Here is a 24,566-nt window from a genome sequence, read left to right on the forward strand (position 1 = left end):
AGATAAAGTATGCAGTACCAAAAATCAGGATTTATGTATTGGCCAATATGGAAAACTTTAACTACAGGTAAGTAATTTTCATGCTGAAGTTATCACTTTCAAAATTAATATATTGCACACTGATGTAAATGCCATATTCTTTAGGATGTATTTACTTAGAAATCTACAAATTAATTTGTTTTTCTGATTTCACTTGCATTTCTAGTGAGCTCACTCTGCTGGTAAAAACTAAATTTTGGTGGCATGTTTACAGGGCTTGTTAGGAAAATACTTGTGCCAGAAGGACGTTATGAGCATCCTTTTTGTTTATAGGAAAGCACTTAATTTTATTTAATGAGAATTGTCAAAGTATAAAACACTCATGGCGATGTCTTTCTTACTGGGTTATATACCATCATTTCTGTTTCACCAGAAATCATTTCTGTTTCACCAGCTGTTTTATCCTAGGATGTCCCATTACTCTGGGGTTTAAAGTTGCTATTTCTAGTCTTCCTTTGACATATGGCTCCCCAAGTGATCCTAAAGCTCTGTCACTTTTTTGTCTGCCAACTCTGTAGAGTAAAAGCCTCTGAATCTTGCTGCTGCTTCCATCATTGCCTCAGAAGGCCTTCATTAAATTGATGCCACTGCCAGCCTAAAGAAAGAATTGGATGGAAAAGGGAAGAGGCTTGCAGTGTCTAATGTAATTTCCATTGAGCCAGTGCTACCTCTCCCTCTCATTTCCAACAGCCATCGAAACATGGGCTGGATAATTTGACAGTGTGTGAGAAATTCTGTTTATTTTTCTGGTTGGGCTTGTGCTGCCCTGAGTGGAAAATAAGTCCAGAAGTGTCTTTTCAGCCATGATCCCTGTGATAGCTGATAGTCTGTACAGTGCTGACATTGTCCTGACAGTTTGTTTGTAAACTTTCCAAATTACTGCTTCGGTGTGTACCAAATCATACCTTGAGCTTCCTCACGGGATGTACCGTTCTTGCACTGCACTTCCAGAACTGCTCTGCCAACTCCCGCTCAGTGAAGTGAAGGGCAAAATTCAATTAGGAACAAGTTGGATGAGGCTCAGGGTTCATTAGTTTCAAATTTTTATTCTCTCGCTCTTTTTCTTTTTTTTTTTTTTTTTGGTGAGCTGGTTTCTGAGAAAGAAGGTTCAGGGCGATCAGAAAAATAGGTTGCCTTAACAAGAGTATGAGCTTTTCTTCTCAACATGGTGACAATTAGCTGTCGTTTCTCACCCCTGTCTTTCCCAGGCCTTGATGGGAAACCTAAATGGGATTACAGAACTGTTGGATTAATCTGGAAATATAGAAACAGATTTTGGAAGGCACAAAAGTAAACTTTATTGTGCTGTCTTTATAGCTACGTCAAACTGAATTACAGGATCTGCTGAAGCAATTAAAAAAACCCCAACAAAAGCAACCCACAAAACCCCAAAGTGGTACTTGGATATGCAAAATAAGTTTTCTCTGAACTCAGTGGTTAGAGTAACTACTTACGTGATTTCTGTGTTGGACTTCAGAACTGACTGTTCATTGTCTGTGCAGCAACTCCATTTTATGTGAGTGAAAGTTGCTGGTGAGCTCCCTGTGTCAGAAAGCTCAAGGTAAGATTGGCCAAAAGCACCCCCAGGTGAAATGGCAGTGTATAACCTAGCAAGAGAAACATCCTACCACTTTGTAAAACAAATGCACATGGAATTTATTTATTTGACTTATTGTACAGGAAAATGTAGACTTAAATTATAACATCCTTGAATTTTCTAGTTAACTACAATTGTAGTACAGTATCATGTTTTAGTATGACTTCTGTTTTAGTGAAAGTACTTAAACATTCATGTACTATATTTGAGTGAGATGAGCAGCTATACATACTAATTCTTCCTCAGTGGAAAGGAGCATTTCATCATTACAATTGAAGTTCAATTGCTGGTATTTAAGTACTATCAAATAGATTTCTTTCAACGTGATACGGTATCTGTATAAACTTCAGGGATGATTATAGTTAAACTGAAACACAGCTATACAACTTCAGGTTACCATGCTACAATTTGAAGCTTTCTGTAATGTGCACAGTAGCAAAGTTGCACATGGCATACCCACATTATCAGGGTGAATTAAACCTAGAGTACACTGGTGTGATATTTATAGCAAGGTATGTGTGTGTGCGTGTGTGAGGAGTGTGACAAGTGGCTCCAGTAAAGCCAGGAGAGATCATAACCCTGTAAAGGCTTTATGATGAGGATGTCTGGATTAGGAAATAACATGACTTTTACTAAACACTTTCTAGAAAACCCATGTTCTGCATTATCACCTCTTAAAATTTGAGTATGTACTTGGAATGACTGTATATGTCTGCCCCTTTAACAACATAAAACTACTAAATTAATATTTAAAATGCTGGCCTGCTTATGTTACAATAATAAAATTTGTGTCAGTTAATTTACTGTCAATTTACATGTAAAGATTAAACTATTTTTTCTGCATTTTATGATTCTGTATACTGGAGTTTGTTAAAGATTGACATGTTAGGTGATACTGTACAAAATTGTATTGACTACCTTTAGTGAAAATCAAAAGTAAAATTCATATGTATTTCCTTTTTACACTTCCATCTAATTTCTTGACAACTTGAATAAATTTCATAGAGCCTTTCTAACATGAACTATTGTTAATTTAACTGTTGCAATAATTAAGCTTTAAGAAGTATTGTTGGTATATTTATAATTTTAAGAAGATCATGTTTGTTTCATACTGCTTATTTTTAGCTGTTCTATTGTCACTGTTACAGCTGAAGAACTTTACTAAATACTTGACATTACAAAATAACTTGCTGGGGTTGTCCTCTGTATACTGATGTTAAATAAAAATGTGTGATTGAACTGTAAATGTAGATAACTTTCAATAGTCTTTTCCACATTTGAGTTTTAATGTATCTTGCAGTGCTTAGGTGGTCTTGTGCTCTCACATTGTGCTGAACAAACGGCCACAATGAAACTGTTAACTTGCCATGCTTTGAAGTAAGACGTTGATCACATCTGTAATCTGCTCTGAGAAAATGTTTCAATTTGACTCAAGACTGTGCAGATGTTTTGATGTTTAAGCTTGCTGATAAGGTCATGGCTCAAGGTAGCTATGTTTTTTAGGACTAGAGTAACATTAAACAGAATGCTTACCAAACCACTTTTCAAACTTGTTCAAACTCAGATTCAGCAGAACACAGACATGGCTGTATCTAGATTCTCTCTGCACACCTGTCCGGTAGGAGCTGGGGCAGAGTGTCGTCATTCCTTCTAGGACTCTACAGGAGCTCTTTCCTCTGTGGACTCTGGTGCAGGGTATGTTCTTTATTCCAGCTTTAGATCTTGGTGTTTACCTAATGATTGCTGAACTTACAGCCCCGAGGATATGGCTCATACCGATGATTCCGGCATTTTCTGTCTAGAAAAAATAGTCTAGCATGAAACTCATCTGAACTAAAATAAACTAGTCTAAAACTTTGACTGCAAAATTTCTTGGTGCAAATTTAGGTGAAGACTTCAGACGTTGCCCTTCCTTTTGAGGGGTTAGGCATTGTCTCACCTTTGCAGCAGTGATTCTTTGTTAACAAAGAAAAGCCAAACAAATGCTATTTACTGAAGTGTTTCAGAGGCATTTTTGAGGAATTTCAGTGTAAAAGTGAGTTACTTTGGGTCTAGTCTGACAGGGAGGACTCTTGTTTGTCTCTTATGCAAAAGTACTCTGTAGACTAAAGCTGAGGCAATCATCTTATGTAAACTTGAGAACTCTGTGGTACTTCAAAGGTATTGATTGACCATTGTGATGATCTGTACATAGAACATAGATGCATATTTAAGAACAGGGGCTAGTGAAGGAAAAAATGAAATCTGCTTGAACGCTTCTGGAACATCCAGTTACATCAAATGATGCAAGAACTGGTTGGTCAAACCAGTTTCTCAATAGTGTGAGCCTGAAACAAAACCCAGCTTCCACAGGTTTTGTGGTCAGAGAAAGTATTTGGCAAAATATGTCTTGAAACATGAAGGTATCATTTTACTTGCCTTTCATAATGTTGCACTAACTTCTCAAGGAAATAACTTTTAAGATAATGCTATTTTCTGGGTTTTGAAGCTGGATTTTAGGTAGGTGCTGCTCAACCTTATCGAACTCATTTGCCTCCTTTCTTCTGCTAAGACCACAGTTGCTTTACTGCTAACTCACATGGGGTTGCCTTAAGTCATATGCTTTTCCCTGAGGTTTTCCCTGGTTTATCTCAATTTCATTATTTTCTAAACGGAAAATTTTACACCTTACTGACTTTTGTAGTTTGAGGAAAGTAGAGGAACAACAGTTTATAAGCCTGTGAGCCCTTACTGCTTGAATGAAGCTTAAGGTCCTATTTTTTGAGCCCAGGTCAGGTTTCTGCTGGCAAAAGCCTTTTTGCATTTTCAAGCACCCAAGTAGGTGCATCTTACTTTTTTTTTTTTCCTCTTGGACCTGCATATCTTCCATTCACCTAGAGCCACTGGACAGATTTTTAATTACTGATGGTTTTCTACCAACCTTGAATTTGGTTTTTTTTGTTGACAGTGACCTCTGTTAAGAGAAAAACTCCTTTATATACACAGAAGAGAAGTTGCAAGTGAAACCCTAAAGGTGCTACAGTCTTTTATAAGGTCTGGTGTCAAATGATTTATGTATTTATACTTTTGTGTAATGTTATCAGAACAGAGAAAAAAAGGCAAATGAAATACAAATTTAAAAGCCCATTTAGTGAACACACAAACTGTGTTCAGCTTTGCTATATCCCCCTAAATCCCATACAGAATACTTCTCTGTAGCATGTTATGTGAATGAACAGCATGTGCTTTCCTGAGCATTTTTATTAAATTAATTTTATTACTCCATTAGATTAATATGTGATTTAGGGAGTATATGCAGTTCAGAAACTTTTGCTGTTAAAGACTTATTCTTTGGATAAAGAACTTGAAGATTTTGTTCATGCAAGTCTTAAAACCAATTCAGCTAATTTAACTACAGAATTTTAAACAAATACGAGAAACCTCACTTTGGTTTTGGTGTATTATTGTTCAAACACTCTAATGGACCATGGGCTCTTTTCTCAAGCAAAGCTTCAGTCCAGATTACTTTGTAACTCTAGTTACCTAGTAACCCTAATTAATCCAGGAATATCACAGTTCTGGACAAGAATAAACTACTCCTGCAGTATTTTTCAAATAATAACTTCCCATTATTTTACATACTGGCAATAGTAGAAATGGTTTAACAAACCAGTACCATTCTTGTATGGGCATTTGTTAATTCAGCCATATTTTAATTGGTTTAATTGCATTAGTGAAGTGTACTATGAGACTTCTTTTTTTACATTGGATTGTTTGTTATGTTGCACCTTTTCCTTTATTTTTTCTAACTTTCAATTTCAAACCAGAAAGTAAAAGGTGAGCAGAGTTTGACATCCAGCATGTTCTGAGTGCCAGCAGAGCTGTTTCCCTGAAGGAGACATGCACTTTCTGTATCCTGCTTGCATGTCCAGACTTGCTGTTTATTATCTAGATTAGTGAAACTGTGTATGATTGCACCTTTGGCTCCAATTAAACATCTTTTAATTTAAATGAAGAAAATATTAATTCAGTGGCTACTGCTTACTATTTTCTTATTTAATATTGCAATGCCTTCCTGTTTGTTTTGGTTTTTTTTTTTTAATTTTTTAAAATTTTTTTAATACAGCAATTACATGCTGATCTTTCATAGAATTAGTTTCTCTTGTGAAACATGGTGTTTCATGTCATTAGAAAAAAACCCCAGACTTCGGATTGTATCTGGAATTTTTCAAAATCTCTCCACCCTTCTCCTCACAATGCCATGCATGGGGAGCAGGGTTTGTGTTCGTGCTGCTGCAGCGTACAGACCCCAGCAAATGAGTGCCCGAAGCTCGGGTGCAAATGGCCTTCCTGACTGTATTTGTTACAGCTTTTCATTCCGCCCCATGCCAGCGTATTTTTACCAGATGTGCAAAGTCCTGTGTGCTTCAGGAAGTCAGAGAACGCGCGGATAAACAGGAGACAGCCCTAGCAGCTAGAGCTGAAGCAGCCTGTGTTCAGTACTCACAGCACTGACTGCCTTAGGAAAAATCACCCCATCCTCTGAAAGCTGCATTGCTCAGCTGTGGAGTGTCCCATTAAGATGACAGCAGCCACCTCTCTGAGGTTGGGATGAATATTGTTTTACTAAATTCCTGTCTTGGATCTCATAACTCTTCCATTTCCCACGCCTGCTAGACTCATATGCTGACAAAATACTACTGCTAATAAAACGCTACATTTATTTACAAAACTTTGAGCAGTGTCTTAATTTGTTCCTGCTGCTTGCTCAGTGGGATCTGTTTGTCCTTAAGCCCGAAGCTGCTGCACCAGGCGGCAGAGCTGCAGCTGTTGTGGCTCTGCTCTTCCCTGTTTCCTGTCACAGCTGTTAAACAGGCTGACTTGGCTGTTGCTCTAATAAGTTGCTGCAGCTTTTGTTTCATCTTTTCCCACCTGACAGACTGGGTAGTTCCATCACAGAAAGCACTACACTCTAATGGCTTTCTTCTTTCTTTGCAGGCCAGGAGCTTTTTATATCTTTTCACTACCTTACCCATCGTGTTCTTCTAGAGAATGTAACTACAACTGTTCCAATCCCACACTCTTTGTATCACAGATGAGATTTACTGTGAACTTTTGTATCAAAGCAGTAACTTTATTTGAGCCCTAACTTGCTTTTCTTAGGTTGTTTTCCTCTATCACCAAACACAACCTTGTTAATAGCCTTGCTTGGAAGGCTCTGAAACAATGGCAAAATGCTGTAGAATTTTTGTTTTAATCAGGACCCACTGAGAACTCACCACCTTTGGTGAAACTTACGTGCCTAAAAACCAAATTCATACTCTTGCTTTTCTTGTATGAACATTTAAGATGTCTTCCGAAATCAAGTGCTTGGAAGAACTCACAAACTTTCTGGTCTCTCCCCTAGGAGCGAATTTCTGAATGGCATCATAGCCTAGTCCAAGTTTTAAGGCAGTACTTGCATACATTTGTTCCATCTGCAGAAGCACAAGGATATTGGTCTTGAGGTTATTTCCACTTCAGTGTTCCTCTGGCTTGCCTGCTCAGAGTTGCAGAATTAATTCAGAGCAAGGACTGAAATAGAAGGAATTCCTAGTACTCACTGAAAGCCATCTGCACTGAGCTGCTGCTCTTCACAGCAGGGAGCATTCACCACCTATGAGATGTAACCAGGACTGACTCCTTGTTCCTAGTCTTGGAACTTGCATTCTAGAATGGCTGATAGTTCACGGGGAATGAGGCATCACACTGAATTGCAGTATGTGCTGCCAGTTTCTGGAGGAATCCTAGGAAAAGAACTTCATTTTGTTTCCCAAGAATTGGTTGTGTTACAATGTAAATCCAATGCTAGAATAGAGCTTATTTCTCCTGTATAGGGTGGTTATGAGCCTGTTGAAAAAGACTTGACATTATGCCGTCCCTAGAGCTTCCTGTGTGCTTATAAAGCACATATTTGATATGAACAGTTTGGATTGCTGATTTAATTAAAACTGAAAATAATACCTTTGGACGTCTTTTTCCAGGGTACTTCAAAGTTGCTTAGTGGATGTAATCTTCTGACAAGAAAGACCTTCCAGTTGCTGCTGGATTTAATAGACTTGTGAAGAATGCTTCAGTAATGAACTAGTGAATTCTGATTCAACTTTGTCACTTTGCAACAAAACTTCCCTGGTAAAAATTTCAGTAGTGCTTCAGTGGCTTGTTTGTTCTAAAGTTCTGCCTTCTTTCACCATCTAGTCCTTAAGAAATAACTAGGAAACTTTTTGTTCTCATGAAATATGCAAGATCTTTGCACATCCTGAATGTCAAATGTAAAGAACAACCCACTTCAGTCTACCTCAATAGTGTTTTAATCAGATATCCCTGCATAAACAAATACAAATAAAGATGTTCAGGTTCCATCAGGTGAGGTCTATGGAAGGCACCAGGTTAAGTTCCATGTGGTTTGTTATATATAAATGTTACATGGACCATATGCAAATGCAGTCTGTCATAAATCCTACAAACTATCTAGGTTCATGACATGTTTGAAATTATTAGATGTTCTTTTAAAAAGAAAGGCTTTGGTTTTAACAGGAATTTGATGACTTGAATCTAGTCTGGCCCTCTTTCCCCTCTTTCCTCCTCTTCTGAGGTCAGGTTTACTTCCATCATCATGACCTCTCAGTTCTTGGATCCAAGTTTGAAAGAGCTCCTGTAGATTCTGAAGAAGTGACATAATTCTCTCTTTTTCTGTATGCTAATTGCTGCCTGATCTTGTCTAGTTTGATGGATCTGAGTCCCAGAATCTTAATTTTGAGGTAAGAACATAAGCTGGGAGCTGCTTAGAGGAGTTGCTGAAAGTGCATTTATCATACCTACCAGGTGAGGAGTTGCATGGGGATATTTGCTGGTGTGCTTCCAGCTGCCAGTTCCAGCTGCCAGCATGCTCCTTGGCCTGCTGGCACTAGGTACAACTAACTAATGACCTTAAAAGGCTAAATTGTATTTTGACACTATCCTTTTCCTAAGTAAGCCTGATAAAGTTACTTTTAGTTGAATTATTAAAAAGTGGCTACTATGCATAAGTCTGAAATGGAGTCTGTCCAGTGGTACGCAGGGGTTTAATCTGAAACCCGGAGCAGCAGCCTCTGTGTAGTGAGGGGCACCGCGCAGCCGTGGGGCCGTGTGTGAAATAAGTCTCTGGATTTGAATGGCAGGGTAGTTAGAAGAGCTGGTACCAAGTTTTCCTGAGTGTGAACTTAAATTGTAATAGGAAATCTCTACTGAACTCTTGTGAGGGTTTCATTCTGTTTTAAAATTACCAAAACAAATATTTGGTTAGATGATCTGTTTTTCTATTCAAACCTTGTAATACTCAACCACACATAAGAGATGGAGTGTTTCCCTGTATCAGGTCAGGTGTCAAACATATTGATAATGGAATAGGTTTTGACACCACCCCAGTAAAATGCTGATCATTTTTGGTGTATGATTTTTAAAGTTTCACAGTTCACTATGACTCCAAGTGCAAGGTAGATTAAACCAAATGCTGGGATCAGATCCATTCCGTGTTATGAACGCACGTGGTTCTTCCTGTCTGAGAGCTCTTTGTGCGCTGCTTGGTGAGATCGTGGTGGCTTAGAGCCTTTGTAGGAGAGAAGGTGCTGATGTCTGAAGTAATAAGCAAGTGTTGGTAAAAATCGACTGTACTCGTTGTAGGTTCAGGTTAAGAACTTTATAAAATTCATGTCAGGTTCTCTTGCTGGATTAATGTAAACTGCTTTGTTTGCAGGGTTTATTGTCATCCCAAAACCAGGCCAATTCTCCAAGTGGAACTGTAGTATAGCCATCACACTACTGCTAGCAAATCTCTGAACACAGGACAAGAAGTAATGGCAGTGGAACCAGGAGCTGTTCTTCAGGCAAAGAGCATCACAAATTATAATGTGGCAGAGTGTAAACATGGAATTATGTGAATCACATAGTGACTTGCAAAGGACAAATGTAAGGAGTTCTCACTACAGCTGATCCTGCTAGGCTGCTCACCCAAGGAAGAGTTTGCATTGGAGAAAAAGCAAAAAGCTTCCTTTAGTACTGCAGGAAAAAGTAGTAACATTTTTGTTTTCTTTATACTTTTCAAGTCCAGTGTAATTTAATCTCTCTATAAATATATAAATAAAAGATATACATATATATATATATATATAGTGTAAAATAAGATATGTTTCTTAAATTCAAGTAAGTTCAATGGTTAAACTAGTACTTCACCATTGTTTATTTTGCACTGATTTTTTTAACCAGAGATGGCTAGAAGACAGCCTGGAATGCACTCATGGAAAATGAAAGTCATTACTTTCTGGCTTCAAAATGTTTTTCAGGAAGATGGATGCTGCAATCATAGATTTTTTTAAAAAAAATTGTTTTGCACTTAAATAGTTTAATGCTTATAGAGAATTACTTTAAAATTGGTGTCCAGACACCAGAAAAACTATGTTGTGGAGAAAAGATCCTTTGTATCTATTAAACATTTATTTTAATATTGTTGTTTCCAACTGCAATGGGCTCTGTATTATATGTATAAATAATGTAATTCAGTGATGGGGGATGGGAGGAATGGATCATTACACTAGAAATTCTCATTCATTTAAGAAAGTGATATTTCTAATTCAGAAAATACATATTAAACTATCTTGAATATGCATTTTTGTTTACTTTCTGTTCAAATCCAATCACTTTTGATGTAACCAGTTCTTTGCTGAATTAAATGTTTGGTACAGAAATACTACCTAAACTTTGTAGAACAAATTCCTTTCAAAAATATCTTACCTAGAACATTGCTTCATATTTAATAGAATTGAATTTCAGTTAGGAAAGTGAAATACAGTTGTTCTGTTCTTGTTCTTAATGGCTTATCCCCAAACACATCCTGCAGTTTAAATACATCACACAGCAGCAATTTCACAGACAGGCAACTTCACGGGGTAAGGATTTTGTTATTGTGTGGTCCCGTGCATGTGGAGCTGGGAAGTGGAAGATCCCACAGCAGTAGCTGTACACACTTTCTGACTTGTCCATCAGAAACTGGGCTGACATATTGGAGTAGCATTTCTGAGACTCATTTGTCTTACATCAGGCATCTCATTTATAATTCAATGGTCTTAAACTGATAAGTGTGATGGGGATAGACATCCATAAGTGTGGATTTGCAGAGGTTAATGTTGCTTGTCATTTTTAATCAGTCAACACACCACTTAACTTGTTTTCAGTAGTTCTTGCAAAGACTAACCCTCCATGTCCAGCCCCAGACTGACAGAGAATAGAAGAATCCATCATATGCTTCCCTTATTATGCAGCAACGTTCACAGCTGGGATTTGCAGAATGCTGCAGGCAGAGTAGAACAGAGGCTGCTTGCCCAGAACCATGAACTTGCCTGAGGGTGCACATACTGTGTCTGTGGGCACAAGTTAGTGCCCTTCCTGCTCTCCAACAAAGCTGAGTAGAATTCTTTTAATTACAAGTAATCTTAGGATATTTTCTGGCATGAAAAGTGATTTGTTTTCAGGAAATGAATGAACATTTGGGGAGAAGCAACTGCAGTAGCTTTAGCTAAGTCTCACCCTTGCAAAGCAGCCAGCATGTAGAGAACTGCCAGATCTGTTTATAAACTGGGAATTAGCTCCCTACTTTATTCAAGATGTAGCTGTGCTTTACAATTCTTATCTGTCTTCTTCTAAAATATGAGGAATGGGGAAAATACTGAAACTGAGCAGGATTATTTTTCAGAAGTTTTGTTTTATTAACATAGTGGGTTTAACTGTTAAAGTACAGATAAACCTCATCACTGAAAACTAGTGTAGTTATCTCCCCGTAGACTTCTTCTGTGTAAGTGCTTCATATGGTCTGAGTCAAAATGAAACAGTTGAAGAAATATGCAGTAACTTTAAAAGACTTTTTCCTTCAGCTGGAAAAATACAAAACCAGTAGGAAAAGAATTGCAATATCCAGCATCAGGGGAACAACAGCAGCTACTCACATCCGTGTTGGCAGGGTATGTCCAGCAGCACACAAGGAATGTGTGTGGGTTTTCTTTTTTCAGCCTCTTCTTTACTATTAGGGCAGTCATCTAGAAGCTTGAATTGCCCATATCACACTCTATTCCATATGGAAAAAAATTATTTTAGTAAGAAACAGGATACTAATAACTTACCTGGAGGGAACTTAAGACCTCTACTGTAGATACAGTTTTTAATAAAAATATTTTTCCTACTACATTAAAAAATAATTAAAAGTGAGCAGAACACAGATAATCTCAGTATGGAATTTTAGCTGGAAGAATGAGGGTAGGAACTATACTTGCCAGTTTGTAGTTTAAAGTTTGGGTGTATTTTAACTATAAAGCACGTGGGAAAACTCAAGTTTGCCTATTCATCCAACAGCCAGAGAAGTGTAAATTGTCTCCAGATGTTTAACAGCGAGGAACTTGTTATGAAATCAATATCCTTGAAGTACTGTATGTGCCAAACTGAGTAAGATCCACCTGAAAGTATAACAACATGAAGAAAAATTCCAATGTGGTTCTTCACTTCAGATTTGCAATTTTATAGCGAAAATGATCTGTTGAACATGAAATTGCCATTCCCATTATAACAGTTGGACAGCCTCAGATACACAGAATGTGATAATACACCAGATGTTATTCTGGTAGCCCTTTTTTTCCAGGTTAAAACTTACAAAAATTCTGACTTCATCTTTTTCCTAGTGTATGAATAATCACCTACCTGGTGTACGTATTAATGAGGGAAGCAAACAGTGGCAATAACACTTTTGAAATCATTAAGAACGCAGTTTGATGGAATTTTATATTTTTTAGTCAAAATACTTAAACTTCAGCATCTGTGATTTGAGGCTTCCAGAAACTGATTATGGGAAGCATCAAATACAATAAATATATCTCCATCAAGAATATAGTTTTGATAATCTGAGTTTTGACCTCCTGTATAGTGCTAGGTAAGGGAGATCTGAGTCAGAACAATCCACCAAATTTGGGTAGTAGGATTTGTCCTTTTTTTTTTTGTAAGAAATTAACAACAGTGGAGAGTAAGCTCCCTTGGATCCAGTTAGTTACCTATTTTTAGACCATCACTTTTAATGCTACTCATTATGCTCACTCCAAATATATCAGCACTAAGCAACTCACCATCTTCCTCTCTGGAAAAAACCCTGGATAAGCTCATGGCACCTTTTGCTCAGTGTTCCAAAGGTAAGAACTTGGAGGTTGCTGTTGCACTGTGTTGCCTGCCTATAGACCTGCAGTCCTTAATTTCATTTTCCAAGTGTAGCATCATACCTTTCACACATCTGTCTGTCTATAAAAAATCCCTATGGTAAGTATTGAGACAAATACTCTATTGCCTTTTGTTGAAGTTCTCCGTTCTATCAGTATGAGCTGCTAACATGAAAGCATACAGATGTGGGGAGATGATTCACTGAAATGTAACAGAGCAGGAAACTTCAGCCAGTCACTGTGGTTTTACATACCTTCACTGCTCTTGGAGATACTGTGTTCAGGAGAACACTTTTTGCTTGGAACTGGGGGAAAGCAGCATCCATGCAGTAGGAGTTTCAATAAAATGACAAGGAGCAGTCAGCTGTACCACTGTGTTCTCCTGTTTCCCTTTGTTACAGTGTTTTCACTCTACTGGTGGAAAGCACTTCCTCCACTAAAACTCGGCTCATGTGTTTGTTCAGTCCTAGTAAGAGAAATGTGCTCTTCCTTTGGCACACCTAGTGCAAGTAGCAGCAGTAGAGGTTTCCCTGCAGAGCCTTGTTCAAGTGCAAATTGAACAAAGTGCAAAATTCTATACAAATTCTTGCCAAGGTTGGAATGTTTTTCCATTCTTGCTATTGAGATTCTGAAAGTTTGCTGTGAAGAAATGACATAAATTGAGCAATGGTACATGATGCAGGTGCACGATATTTAACTTGGATAGTCAAATTTGAATCAAAATCAAATACTCCTACAGGCTGCACCACATTTACCCTGTGACTATTTTCACATTTTCAAGAATCTCCTTACAAATGTCACATTGATCCTCAGTATAGTATGTGATAATAACACCATCTTCTAAACATGAAGACAAACATAAGTTAGACAAGTGCTTTTAAGCAGTAGATGTCAAAAGGATTCATAAAGAACTTGAGTCTCATGAGCTTCTCCACACAGAAAAGCTTCAGTGTAGAATTTGGGCATGCTCGAAGTTGTCCAAAGTTGACCTGGCCAAGGATTAGGATCTAATCCAGTCACAACAGAATCCTACAAGTGTTGAGATGCCTCTTCTTACAAAAACTATCAAAAACACAGCAAAAAGCCTACTTACTGGAAGAGCTCAAATGAGTGAGAGGAATAATTATTTTCACAAACACACAACCCTGTGGAGTCTCAAGAGAGCTGAGAACATAACAGGCTTAATTTTTACTCTTACAAGATCTTGATATTAACCTGTATTTTACTGCATTGTATGTCTTAATTGGTTAGAATAAATAGTCTGGATCTAGAGCACAAATCTCAAATTGATGCCTAAGGTTTGGCTAAGTGACTTGGATGTGATGTGCTCCTCCCAGTGCCCCATTTTCTGTGGTGCTCCCCACAGCAGTACCTCTCACAAAATGCCCTTTGCCTCCTGCTCATGGCTGGGTTTTTGAACAGCAGCACCAGAGCTCAGGGTTTGGTTACGGAAAAGAATGATGATCACTTCCCCACTATGAGCAGAGTAACTTTAATAACTGTTAAAACCTTCAAAAAAGTTATTTGCCAAACCTGTCTTGCATGCACACTTGGTAGGCAGAAGATTTTTAACCCTCAGCCAAGTTTGACTTGCACAGACTTTGGTTTTCTAAATAACAAAATGTTCTCTAACACATCACCAAATTTAAGTATTGCAAATTATTGAATGCAAGTTTCTAGATCTCAGGAATTTAAAAATCAGTGGTATCAATTTGGAATAAAGATTCTTTCCTAGCAAGATAAGGATGTTGCCTTTTAACTCTTACCTTATTTAATAATAGGAATATTCTGTTAAATTGTTGCTGATGATCCGTGTGCCAGATTTCTGATGCATGATCAGCTATGTGCTTTCACTGCTCTTTTAAGCAACTGGCTCCAGTACCAGTCCCTGTTAAGACTTTTGATTAATATTAAGATCAATGGTTTGAAGCAAACTATGACTAAGTTTTACTTGCTTTTCAATCAGCTAAAAAGTTGGTTTAGCTTTGAATTATAGTTACATAAAAATATTCAGCAGTTACAGAAACTGCATGAAAATCAAGTATCTCATATATTTGAACAATTTGCACGTTCTCAGTAAAACCTGAGGTGGAAGTTACTGAATACACGAGGGGAATAATTTCCAGGGCTAACTGAAAAAAACCCCAAACCCTTAAATCTAAGAAAAAAATACAGCAGTTAGCTGTCATTTGTAATACAATTTGAAAACTTAAATTCTGTAGATAACATTCCATTCCTAATACTTGAACTCAAATAATCCTTTCATGTTATTTTTAACCAACCTCCTCCTCCACCAGGTTCTAAAAGGAACTTAGGAAGTTCAATGCAGAACACTCTCTGTGCTCTGCCAGAACAATGCTTTAATTAAATATTGACCCCCTTCAGGAACATAATATCAAAATGGTAGGAAACCAGCCCTCAAACCTTGTGGGGTTTTCCTACAAATTGTCAGAGCAAGACAAAATCAGGCACTGCTGTTCTTGTTAGATCTCTAACAAAGAAGCATGACTGGGTCTCTCTCACTGCATAGCCAGGCTTTTCCTCATTTCTATTCCTTCTATAGCAGGCAAATGGAAATGTTTCAGGGAAGACTGAAGTGCCTTCTGTTTCTCAGACTGTTGAAGAAACAACAGAAGTTTCAAATGTGCTTCAGTGGGCAAGTGAGAGTCTACACCTCAATATTTGATCAGTAAATCTGACAGACTGGAACACAGGGGTTCCACCACCTTCCTTAGGTTTTCAGAAAACTGAATGCAATGTAGGAGTAGGAAAGGAAATCAGTTTGGCTACTCCAGAAAAATTTAATTCTGTTAATTCTCCCAGTGGAGGCCCATGTTGTTGATTTGGTTTTTTTCCTACTTTCCCGAGAGAATGCTTTTAAAATAAAAAAACAAGATTAAATTTCTTTCTGAGAACATCTTAAGGAATACAATTAGAAGAGAACCCTCAAATAATGAGAAATTAAAAAACCTTCAGCCAATTACAACTTCACCTCATTCCTTTTTAAAAATTACTTGCCTTACTTGATGTCTCTTGAAATCTTGCCTAAAGGAACTTCATAGAAAACCTACCCTGATGAATCCCAGAACTCAATTTGTGGAAAAAGTGGCTTCTCCTGTAGGAGAGTTCATGCTTTCAAAACAATGTACAGCAGAAAATAATTTATAATTGTTCTCTGCTAGTTTGTGGAGGTTTTTGAGGTTTTTTTGAGAAAAACCCGTATTTGAAAGTTTTCCATGTGGTACTAACTTCCACCTCACTTTGTTGATACAGCAAGTGAATACATAGAGTATTTTTCACACAGTTGATATATAAACAAAGTTTTAGTTTGCCAGAATTTTTAAATCAGATTTTAATTATTTATTATTTCATGTCAAATGCATGTTTATAATTTTCCCCAATATCATCTATATACATGATAATTAAGTTTTTAAAAAAAATATTTTTATTTGCTCAAAATGTAGACTGAAGCTCTGAAAAGGCAAAAGCATAATTCCTGTCTCTGCCACACTTCATCTGGAAAACTTTTTAACTCAAGGCAGGCATCAAAACCAGGATGATGATATTTGAAAATAAAGGTGGAGCTGACCCTTTAAGTAACAGCAACTCAAACAAGAGTCTAGGAGGGCATTATGAGGTATCAGAGCTTCTAAATTCTAACTTGTGTATGTCAGGGATTTGGGGGGAGGAGGAACTGCATCAGACCAAATAAAGATCTGTGTTTAGGCAGACAGAATAAACCCAAGTAATCAGCTTAAGTAAAACATTTGTTTCTAGCTAACAAGCTCAATGCTACAAATTACTTTCTCTAAATGGGCTGACAGTTCTTCCACTTAAATACTACCTGTCTTGGACCTGCCTTTGAAATTTGCCACAAATACTGATGTACTTGAAGTATTTCCTACTACTCTTACTTTTTTGTGCAGGATTAAAGCTCATGTATTGGCTGTCTTAAAAAGGTGGGGGCAAAAAGAATAGAAGTATCAGCAGTGTTTTAGGTAAGGTTTGGACTCAATGCAAAGAACTACGTTGACTGCATTATGTTCATGATTGACAAGACAAGGACTAGTACTGGAAACAAATTTCATTTCACGCCACTTGAAACATGGACACAGTGCTCCCCTCACCTTTTGACTTTAGTCTTCAAAACTGAAGTGATTTGAAGTCAATTGCCAGAGTTCTTGAAAATAAGGTGCTGTAAGGTTTGATGGGCAGCAGTTCTCTCATTGGGGTCACATTTTGTCATTGCATACAGGAGATAGAAAGCTTTAAAAGGTAATTTGTGCACAAGAGAAGACTTTCTTTAAAGGGAGGATTCAAAATTCAAAATTCTTGACCTGTGCAGAAGACTTTCCTTTTCCTTTCTTTAAAGGGAGGATTCAAAATTCAAAATTCTTGACCTGTGTTAAGCAAGCTGAGAAAAACATTTAATCATGCATATTCAGAGAGGGTTACAATTTACTGAAAAGAAAGAATTCACCTTATTTAGGTAATCATTCATTAGGGAAAAGTAAGTAGTACTTAAAAAAAACCCCTCTTCTTTCCTAAAAATGTATGTCACTGGCCTTAAAGATACTATGGAAATAAAAGGCCAAATAAGATCAAGACAGGCTCAGATTTCCTCTGCTCTGCCTGTAAGGTTCATGAGTGGGTGGCTGTCTCTGGGTAGGGATAGAAGACACTGCTCTTGTGTCAGCACAGATTTAGGTTTTTGTGGTGGTTTCCTGAGCAGAAATTGCACACAGCTGTACAGCTCTGTTGTGGGTATTGAAACAGTGAGATTAGTAACTATGGGAGTGTATACTTACTGCTTGAACTTTTGGGGTTTTGTTACCAGGAGTGCCTATCTCTTCATGGATTTTTGAGATGTGGTCCAGCTCATTACATCCAAGAAAAAGAGGCTGGAAACTGCAAGGTAAGAGATGATATTAGCACTAGAGAAGACGCAGTTGAACTGTCACTTTTGATTAAAAAAAACTTTTTTTTTTGTGAGGAAGATAACATGTTAGAATTATTAATTTGTGGACAGTTTAATACTTATCAACAACTGGAGGATAATGTGAGCAGAGCAACACAGCTGCTGGTTTGGGGAAAAATATGTAAAGAGATCATCCCTTGTGGTGAAGGGCAATGGATCTGGAATTGTTTGCTTCTAGTAAAGTGGCAGATCCTAGAAGACAATGTGCTCTCCTCATTTTAAGACAGCAGAATCAAGCAGTCCCTCTTGCTGCGTATGCACATAGAAATGTATTTGTAACACTCCATTCCTAATGCACAGGTTCTTTGCAAGCAGCAATGCTGGAAAGGTGGTAATTTGAACTGCATTCCTGAGCTTGATCCTCTGTTAATATAAAACTTGCACAGAGTCCTTGAAAACATTGTTATCATATTAGAGCAATCTGACTTTAGTCGGGTCCAGTAACATTTATTTCCTGCACTTGTTGCTTTTTTCTTTGGGCTTATAATTCACGAAACACTTCAGTAGCACCACATGACTCTTGAAAGCAAAACACTCAGCCCCTTTGTAGACATGAGAAACTTCTTCTTAACTGTTTGCAAATTCAGTCAAACAGCTGGCTGCACACTGCTCTGTCTTCATAAAGCTTAGAGGAAGGAGAAAAAAGGTCTGATTCACATTGTGCAGCTGCATCAAGACATGCAGCTGGGACTAGCTTCTGTGTGAACTAAAAATGTGCTGTTGTCAAATGTAAAACTGTAACAAATTCAAGAACAACTGTGCAAGCCACTGAAAAGTGTGATCCAGGAATCATGATTTATAGGGAACAGAAAGGGAAACAAGATTTGAAATATCAGCATGGCTGAATAAAAGACTAGAAGTTCTTACACAATGTGCTGTAAAGCATAAAGGCTTATGCAACCATTCAACAGCAACAACTGCAGGAGGCACTGAAAAAGAAACAAACCTGTCCATAATTGCCTTTAGTTTGGCAAGACTGTATCCCTTGTAATTCATTCACTTCCAATAAACATCCCTGCTTCCTCTCTGAACAAACCTGTAAGGTCTCTGTAAACGTTCAGTGGTTGAAAAGAGTGAAATTTTTTACATTAAGCTGAAACTACAAGGAAATATCTTTCAGGTTTGGGTTTTTCCCCTAAGAAAACTTAAGTTTGCAGCATGTAATTTTCTTACAAAGTTACAAAGCCCAGCTGATTCAAGTTGAAATGAAAAAACGAGGCATTCTTAAAGCTTTTGGTCCCAATTTACTTTGCAAGAGTACTGCCACATTTGGGATTTTTCTTTTAACAGTTTTCTGGCTGGAGAAGTAGAAATGTTTCTACAAGTTAGCAGGCAAAGCATAATGGTTGTCATTTAATGTGATGGTGATGGCAGCAGCTGCACTTGCCATGTGGAGGAGGAAAGAAGCAAAGCAAATGTTATCAGTCCTGGTTGCATATCAGAGACAGCAGTGTGGGAGGAGAATAAAGAACTGCTGCTGTTGCTAGGGCACAAAGATATTGGAGAAATACTCATGGTGGGTATTTTTGCTTTTTTCTTGAAGACCAGTGACAAATTTTTTTAGTTATAGTTTTATCATCACCAAAAATCTTATAAGACTTTAATTTGTTTTTTCCTGAATTCTTCCTTCATCAGAACTTGATTTCAAAATATACCAGCACACAAGATCTTAAGAGCACAGGAGTCTTAGATACACTATACTGTAAATCAAATTCGTAAATCAGAGGAAGAGTATTCTCTAATCTCCTCTGTTTTTGCAGAAAGTACTAGAAAGTCCAAAAAAAGTGGCAAAAAATTTACCATTAAGTGCATTAACAAGACTGAGGATAGTTTGTGATGCTCATGAGAGGAAATGAGCCATACTCTACACAGAGATAAAACAGAGAAAATACATTTTTACTAAATACGAAGCGATTGGGGAAAAATGTTCCAAAATGTTTCTTTGTAAGTCACACTTGTTTGTACTGTGTTCTCTTGAACTGCTCTATTACTAACATGCCACAGGGTGAAGAGAGTGCCAGACCAGATGGATTACTGCCTCATGAACCCTGCACACTAAGCACAGAAGCTTCTCCAAATCCATGGAAACGAAGATCATATTATCCAAACCACATGCTCCTAATTTGAGTTATTTACCTTTGATTATCTTGATTAATGATAAGCAAAACCCTCCACTGCACACAGTACCTTGTGATTTCATAGAAAACACAGCCAGGACTCCACATGCCAATTTTGTATAGAGCCCATTTGTAAGCAAACATTCAGGTGCTCAGCACCAGTGTGGGGAGGTACTGTGTGCCTGCTGAGAATAGATACTCCTACAAGATCCAAAATCTCTTAACTTCAGAGTGTTCTGCTGCAAAAATAAATAAAGTATTTCCACAGATTACAAATAGTAAAATATTCAAGCAATGACTGTAAAACAGTAATTGTAAAAGAAATCACAGATTACTTTAAGAAGAAACTTTCCAAAATCCAGGGGTAGTATCACAGCAGTAAAACTGCATTAAAATAGTAAGTAAGGGTTCAGACATGAAGATATCTGTGCCCATAGTATGGAATTCAAATACTGTTCTGTACATCATGAAAAGAAAGGTCTAAGAGCACAGGGACTATTACAGATGGAAAGGCTGCTAAAGCTAAATAGGACATCTGGGTTAAGTTATTAGAGTTCTGTTTAGCAGTGATGTAATAGGTGGCTTTGGCTTCTCCTGTACACTTGTATGCCTCAAAAATTTATCTTCAGAAAATAAAATTTCATAAATTGAATTTAAAAATCCTTGCTTTTCAAACATTAGCAAAATAACTTTCTGGAACTGTAAAGAGAGATGGTTACAAGTAAATCTTCTGAAAGCCACTATCTTCTGCTCTCTTTTGTTTGTGTAACTGCCACTAAATGTAGGAATTGAATGTAGAAAGAAAGAGCTGTAAAACTGAACCCTATTTCCTGTGTCTAGATTAACACAGAAATGAAAAGAAATATTAACAGAGGGTAAAGAACAGGTTCTTAGGTTGGAGGGAACACATACAGGGTGTAATGCATCTCAGTCATTTCAGTTTTTAGCCAGTAACAAAACTGTTTGTTCATTCCCCTAGATCAGGAATACAGTAACTGACTATATATTTCTTAAAAAACTGTGCTTTTGTTCATGAATAAACATTGCCTTCTCAGGGTAACGAGAAAAATACATACCTCACTCTTAGTTAAATATCCTCACATAAATTTAATTACCTTTATTATTATGTTTTCTTGTTGCTCATCGCTCTGAAATATCCCATTTCTGTACTAACACAAACACAGCAGAGAGAAGAATTCAGTAAAAAGATAAATATTATCAGTGCTTCCAGTTATTTATAAAAAAACCCCAAAAACAAACAAACAAAACCCAAAAAAACCCAACCAAACAAAAAAACCCCAACAAAAAACAAATCAGAACATACTGAAATGAACTCCCTTTATTTACAATGTACAAGAAAAAACCCAACAAAAAACAACAAAAAACTTAAAGAAACCAGCACTTTCTTCAAACTTATCAACATAATAGTGAAAAATTAAATTTTACCATCATGGTAAGATAACAGCTACATGTGAATGGGGAATGGGCAAGTCCAGGAAGGAGGCCAGGCTTTCTGCTTGTGCTCTCACCAGGGCCACCAGAGGGTTGCAAGGCCATCCCCTCCCAGCAGGCTTCCTGCAGCAGGCACTGGAGCTCCTTCGGGGTGCTGGCAGCAGCTCTGGCTGCTGCTGCCTCCCAGGGCTCTGCTGCAGACGGATTTATCTGGGCCGTGGCCTTTTCTCTCCCTGCAGCAGTCGGCAGCTGCCCCAGACAATGCTGTTTCTGCCTAGAGAAGACCCTGAAATAAATGTATGCTACATTTGCTGTAAATATTGCTGAACCAATTTTTGGTTTGCTGAACCAGGTCTTTTACCTATGTACACAATCTAAAGATTTGCATATCTGTTACATGTTTCCTGTTTTTTTTTTTTTTTAAGGCAATGGCTTTCTCCTTCCTAGAATAAAATTTCAAGTTGTGTGAGTCCTTTTGCATGAAGAACAGATAGAATACACATATCAGTCTTCAGCTTCCAGAGGTGTATTGATATCACCTTTTTCAATTATACTACTTTTATATGTCATTTATAGCTAGCTTTGTAGTTCATTTTCCACTCAACTTCTGACATAATTTATATTTCACTATGCACCAGAATAGCTCAATTCAACACTCTGTAAGATGCCTTAGTTTTTACTGCATGTATTACCTGCAGTATCTATTTTCCCAAGTTCTAGCAGAACTGCAATATTTCACTTCTAAATATCTCATTTCTTGTCTACTCAAAGTAATTGTCCTTGAGATTAAAGATTTGTATCAGTCACCTCAAGTTACCACAACAGTTAAAAGACTGTGATTCACATCTGAATTGCAAATTCAAGGCTAACCTGTGTTGTTTAACTTACTGTTCCTGTTAGGCAATAATTACAGTTATAAAATTTATCTATTTTTCAGAGCCATTCAGTAAGTGCTCAGCTTTTTTCTTTTACAGGCTCCAAAGGCCTTTTAATCTTGCTGCAATGCCTTTATGTAACGCTGCACTGCCATCAACAGAGGCAGAAATGATCACATTTTTGACAAACAAAGCAGGTACTGATCTTGGTGATGACAGCAGTATGAGTAATTGGCTGCGAGGAGGAGGGAGATTATCAGGACAGTAACTCATTGAGGCCAGAGCCCAGAGCCAGACTTGTGTTCCCAGCTGATTACAGTGCTGCTCCAGGCAGCCACATAATCCACGGAGCAGGATTAGATCACAAAGCTCTTGGAACAGAGTACCATTTACATTGGGAATTGTAGTAGTAGTGCCCCCATAGAGATAAATGGTGCTTTCAACATCAGGACTTTTGTCATTTATAGTGGAAAAGATATTATAAAATGCAGCTATTCAAATCAATTTAGATTATTATTCGTATTTAAGGAATTGGGCCTTTGTAAAAAGAAGTCATGCTCAATTGCTTTTTCATTACATGTCACTAGAAAAATCTGGAGCAGATGCTCTTCTACTTCCAGATTTATCACTGGAGAAACCTTATTTGGCAGTAATGGTACAGTGAATCCTAAGGCAGTGGCACTTAAGGCTTCTATAATTTCTCTTGAGAAATCCTCCACACCTCTCTCTCAACCACTTTTTTCATTGCTTTAAATTACCAAACTGCTGTTGATTAAATAAAGGGCAAGACTATTTTTCAGTTATTAAATGCTTCTGCTATAAATTAACAGCAAAACAATTAGGACTTTGTGTAAAGACAAATAAGCTTGATTGAAGTAACAGGGATCTCTTGTTCTTTTAAGGAAAAAACACAAAAGTATCAGCTTTCTACATTAGCAGCATTACAGTGAACTGTCCTCCTAATTACAGAAGTGTCTCCATACTCCTTGTCAAATTAAAAATTCATTTTCAGTCCAGTTCACTTTCCTATTATATTCTGTGATTTGACAAGCTCTACCCCATGTGCCACTACCTTATACAACATTAAAAATAAGGCACTGTATCATGGTAAACACAGTCCAGACTCAAAATTCAGACCACGAAGAAGAATCAGCAATTTACAGAAGTTCAGGTAAACTCAGATGAATGTTCAGATAATCCCTAACTGCAGCATTTCAGATTACTACTGAACACAGATTTCATTTTGAACTGATTCACTATGCCATAGAAAAGGAGGTTACTACAACTAAGTGGTGTGAAAATAATCATCTTCTGGAAAACTTTGAAAGAACTTGTATTTTTAAATAGTAAAAAAAAATCAGAACATACTGAAATGATGATTCTCATTTCCATCTGAATCCCATGCTAAATATAGCAAACCCAAAATGCCTTATTAAAACTACTACACACTAATATCTACTTCAGCAATCAGCAAATAACTCCATTTTAATCTCACATTCTTATCTAGGTCAGAAACAGAGTTACTCCTTTTGTTAGAGATCTGAATAGTCAGTGTCACCAATGTCATGTTCAGGAGCAAGTCTTTATTGTATTACACTGAATGACACTTGCATGTTCAATTATTTAAATTAAACTCCCAATTGTTAAGACATTACAAATTCTTAATTACTCATTTTAAAAAATCCTTTTTTACTTATGAGTTGTAAGCCCCTTCATTTGCTGTATCCAATTCCTTTACTGTTTATATAAGAACATTTTATTTTATATAAATCAGCTTTTGTTTTGAATTTTTTTTTTGAGGAACTCTTCATTAAGCTTTATGGTCTCTGACCTGCTTTGACAAACAGCTCCAGAATTTTTAAACATAGGAGTTATGAGGGAACAATGTTATTTTATAAAGAAAACTTAGTGAAAGGCTTTTTTACTAGGTATAAAAACTGAAAATCCTTATTCATTGATTCACTGGTTTTGAGACAAATGGGAATAATTTTCTTAATACCTCACGGTAGCCCTGACCTAACAAAGAATCTGTTTAAATTTTATTTTTTGTAACATAAAGCAATTATTTTGTGTTTTGCAGTCAAGGTTATTTGACTATAGAATAGATGGCTATGGACTGCATGCACCCATGCCTTAAACAATTGGGTGTATTCCACTGGCAAGAAATGAAAGGGTAAAGCAGTACAGCACAAGATTCCCTATGAGTTCTATAATCTGTAACAGTGAACAACCAAGTGAAAAATAATTAATTCCACTTTGTGA

At 37.2% G+C, this 24,566-nt stretch overlaps 2 protein-coding genes across 7 annotated transcripts in view; one reads left to right on the forward strand and one right to left on the reverse strand.

Annotated features, from left to right (window-relative positions):
* Positions 1–10,374, forward strand: part of WDR20 (WD repeat domain 20) — a 45,999-nt gene extending 35,625 nt beyond the window's left edge. The window contains exons 4-5 of one of the 6 annotated variants that reach the window (XR_005952474.1): positions 1–67; positions 3,201–3,245. Coding sequence is in view for 5 of the 6 variants with exons in the window: in XM_041402052.1 (XP_041257986.1) it covers positions 3,201–3,290 (90 nt within the window). In the remaining variant the exon portion in view is untranslated. Of the gene's footprint in view, positions 2,879–3,200; positions 3,332–4,583; positions 7,786–9,389 lie in introns of those variants that run through there. The other 5 variants (XM_041402052.1, XM_041402042.1, XM_041402057.1 and 2 more) reach the window with 5 other exon arrangements.
* The window catches only part of MOK (MOK protein kinase), a 27,647-nt gene continuing 4,622 nt past the window's right edge, over positions 1,542–24,566 (reverse strand). Inside the window, 13 exon segments of the mRNA XM_041418731.1 lie at positions 1,542–1,581; positions 11,632–13,521; positions 14,649–15,497; positions 15,557–15,570; positions 15,573–15,756; positions 16,911–16,953; positions 17,056–17,074; positions 17,077–17,179; positions 17,691–17,790; positions 20,048–20,099; positions 20,102–20,216; positions 21,093–21,141; positions 21,791–21,872. Of these exon segments, the coding sequence (XP_041274665.1) occupies positions 15,402–15,497; positions 15,557–15,570; positions 15,573–15,756; positions 16,911–16,953; positions 17,056–17,074; positions 17,077–17,179; positions 17,691–17,790; positions 20,048–20,099; positions 20,102–20,216; positions 21,093–21,141; positions 21,791–21,872 (857 nt within the window). The 3' untranslated portion in view covers positions 1,542–1,581; positions 11,632–13,521; positions 14,649–15,401.

Source organism: Onychostruthus taczanowskii, unplaced genomic scaffold, assembly GCF_017590055.1.
Source record: "Onychostruthus taczanowskii isolate IOZ18803 unplaced genomic scaffold, ASM1759005v1 scaffold1, whole genome shotgun sequence".
Taxonomy (NCBI): domain Eukaryota; kingdom Metazoa; phylum Chordata; class Aves; order Passeriformes; family Passeridae; genus Onychostruthus; species Onychostruthus taczanowskii.